The sequence below is a fragment of the Etheostoma cragini genome, chromosome 11 (genome assembly GCF_013103735.1).
Source record: "Etheostoma cragini isolate CJK2018 chromosome 11, CSU_Ecrag_1.0, whole genome shotgun sequence".
Taxonomy (NCBI): Eukaryota; Metazoa; Chordata; class Actinopteri; order Perciformes; family Percidae; genus Etheostoma; species Etheostoma cragini.
Window position 1 is genome coordinate 1,605,792 of NC_048417.1, and position 3,165 is coordinate 1,608,956.

The 3,165-nt window shown below is 44.0% G+C and overlaps 1 protein-coding gene across 18 annotated transcripts in view; it reads left to right on the forward strand.

The window, feature by feature from the left end:
- lrrfip1a (leucine rich repeat (in FLII) interacting protein 1a) overlaps positions 1-3,165 on the forward strand; it is a 52,942-nt gene that overhangs the window by 25,219 nt on the left and 24,558 nt on the right. For 9 of the 18 annotated variants that reach the window (XR_004658446.1, XM_034884905.1, XM_034884916.1 and 6 more), the window contains exons 5-10: positions 23-64; positions 733-783; positions 1,019-1,054; positions 1,876-1,929; positions 2,015-2,056; positions 2,183-2,239. The exons of 2 other annotated variants lie outside the window; for them this stretch is intronic. Coding sequence is in view for 15 of the 16 variants with exons in the window: in XM_034884905.1 (XP_034740796.1) it covers positions 23-64; positions 733-783; positions 1,019-1,054; positions 1,876-1,929; positions 2,015-2,056; positions 2,183-2,239 (282 nt within the window). In the remaining variant the exon portion in view is untranslated. The remainder of the gene's footprint in view (positions 1-22; positions 65-732; positions 784-1,018; positions 1,055-1,875; positions 1,930-2,014; positions 2,057-2,182; positions 2,240-3,165) is intronic. 7 more of the 18 variants (XM_034884908.1, XM_034884909.1, XM_034884910.1 and 4 more) reach the window with 5 other exon arrangements.

Here is a 3,165-nt window from a genome sequence, read left to right on the forward strand (position 1 = left end):
CCCCCCCCCCTCCCTCATCCAGGAGGACAGTGAGAGATACTCACGCTCTTCACAGATCCAAACGGTTTGTAGCTCTCCCGCTGTTTCCATCTTTCCTCTGCAACCTTGTCCTCCACCACTCGTAAAATGTTACATGTAATACATGAAAAGGTCTCTGTTGGGAGACCCCAGGTCACTATGTGATGTTGGCCTCAGGTCCTTAGATCCATGGCGACACTGCTCAACACTTTGTCCGTCATTACCTGTTGTCTTGATAAAGTCATAGTCATGTACAGTGCCACAATACAAATGCCAGAAGTGCAAAGTTTGTAATGTTGCACATAAAATCCTGCACACTGTTAGTGTTATGTAGTATTGAAATTGTCAAAAAAAGTGACATAAAAAAAAAAAAGTTAAAAACATCAATTAAAAGCGTCAAGAAAAGTCTTGATTGATGGCTTTTTCCTCATCTCAATAAAAACAAAGGCCACCTGAAACACACATCAGATCTTTATCATTGTCCGAAGGAAACGCTGTTCATTAAACCGTGTGTGGTGGCAGCAGGATCTGTCCTGCCGTGACCCACTCTCATTGATGATGTAAATCTCACACACACACACACACACACAGACACACACAGACACACACACACACACACACACACACACACACACACAGACACACACAGACACAGACACTGGCCATTCTCCCAACCCTAACCATCCATTTCCATCTGTCCCCTCTCTCCCACAGCTCTCAGACGACGATGAGCAGGTGTCGGTGGGAAGCCGGGGCAGCGCCAGGGTCAGTATCACTCAGAACCACATGCCTCCAGAACCCAACGGCTTCCTTTAAACCTCTTCTGTTCCTTTCTGATCATTATCAAATACCTTGTTGCTGTTTGGTTCCCCAAGATGGACGTGTCCTCTTAAACATTTGGTTGTGTGGAGGCAGTGTGTCTGTCTACTGTAACTTAACAAGGTGCTGTCTTGATGATGATGATGATGATGATGATGATGATGATGTGTCTTTTGCACAGTCGGACCTTGATGCAGTTGGAGCGTATGGTGGAGGGGTGAGGGTTGCGTTCGTGGATGAGTTTTTAACCCTGCTACCTGAGCATGTGTTGTGTGAATGAGTCGTTGTGTGACTAACAGCTGGTTCCAAGAGCTCATGCATGGAGTAGATCTAGTGAGTCTTACCCTTGTGATGAAATCAGACGTGGGGTTTCCATAGAAGGAATCGGGATCATATGCATATCTCTTCATAATAGAAAGCATGTTTGTGTGCTTATCTTTCTTAATGGAGTTTTTGTCCATTAAATACACATTTGAAAGTGTGTCAAAGTCTTATAATTGCATAGATTGTAAATATAGAGCGACATTTATGATACATTTGGTGAACTCGTGTACTGTGGCACTATGTAGGACTCAATACATGAATGTGGACTAGCTCGAGTGATCATATCAAGTTATTATGTTCGGTCATGTTCTTGTTTTTGCAGTCGTGAAGGAACATTGAAACTGTGTCATACAGCTTTCATGCTCCAACCAAAACACAGCCCACACTATTTTAGGGTCTTTTATGTTCCGAAATGTAAAGTGCCATTTCTTCTGTGCTACGTAATGTGGAAAAATTCTTCATACTTGTCATTCTCACGGCCATACGAGATCCAGGACCTTCGGCTAGGCTAGTTTATTAGCGGAATCGGTTGGTTTTGTCAAATAACTTCATGTTAATACATTGTGGCCTGTGTCCCGGTCTGGTCCGTGTGTTGCTTGGGTTTTCCTATTAACAGTAATGATAACGTTGTTACTGTAGAGCGGTGAGAGAAGACTTTTCCAGATAGCATGCTTTCACCCTTCACTGTTCTCCCTCTCTTTCTCTCACTCTAAGGACTCGTCGGCACATAAGAAGTCAAAGAAAAAGAAGAAGCATAAGCACAAAGACGTATGTGAAAGCTCAACTTGTTAATGCGTGAGTGGCCCACACAGAAATGGCCTCCGTGTGTCTCACTCGTGTTCTCTATTCACAGAGGAACGGCTGTGATGATGATTACAGTGTAATCTCCAGCAGGGTCAGTAGCTGTGTGCTGTGTAACTGACTCTACAGACGCTTGCATTCGGTCTGTTGTACGATGAACGCTGGCTACAGTCTAGACCACCTGTCACTCAACATCCTGCTCTTTCTCTCCTGCTGTCAGAGCTCCAGACTCAGTGATGAAAGCAGAGTGTCTCGCTCCTCCAGGCTAGACCTCACGGTGCGTCTTGTTTGTATGTATTGTTTAATCACGTTTAAATAAAATGTCCCAAATTCTCTTTCCTGTACTCTAATGGTAACCAGGAGGGAATGAGTAGGACTTGCCATAGATCAGTGTTTCCCAAACTTAGGGTCGGGACCCAAAATGGGTCGCAGACCCGTTTTATTGGGTCGCCAATTGACAGAGAGCAGACTAAATGCTCAGCGTGACCTCAGCGTGACCTCAGCATGACCTCAGCATGACCTCAGCATGACCTCAGAATGACCTCAGCGTGACCTCAGCGTGACCGCAGCATGACCTCGGCGTGACCTCAGCATGACCTCAGAATTCATGGTGTATTTTTGTAAATTTGGGTCCCGGGGAGAGACCAAATCTCTCTTCTGGGTGTTGAGCTGAAACAGTTTGGGAACCACTGCCATAGATAGAAGCCCGCTTGAATTAAAACAACTGGCAGCATCACATGATGGCTGCTTATAAATCTACATAAATAAAGCTTCCTTGCCTTGCTTAAACATAGGATATAAAATAAGAGACATTTTCACTACGTTTTAATTTCATTTAATTTGTGAAGAAGGAAAACGGCTCAACACAGATGACGTAACATTTTATTTAAAAAGCCTCCGGAGGCTTCTGCTAATCTAGCTCAATGACCTGGTTCCTCCATTTGACCTAATTATTCTACATCTTACGTACTCCGTTAACTGCAGCTTCACAACGACATGGAAAACCATGTCTCTGTGTGTGTGTGTGTGTGTGTGAGTGTGTGTGTGTGTGTGTGTGTGTGTGTCTATATATACAGTATGTATGTATACAGTGTGTATATGTATATTACAGTATGTATATAAGTGTGTGTGTGTGTGTGTGTGTGTATATATACACTCACCGGCCACTTTATTAGGTACCCCATGCTAGTAACGGGTTGGACC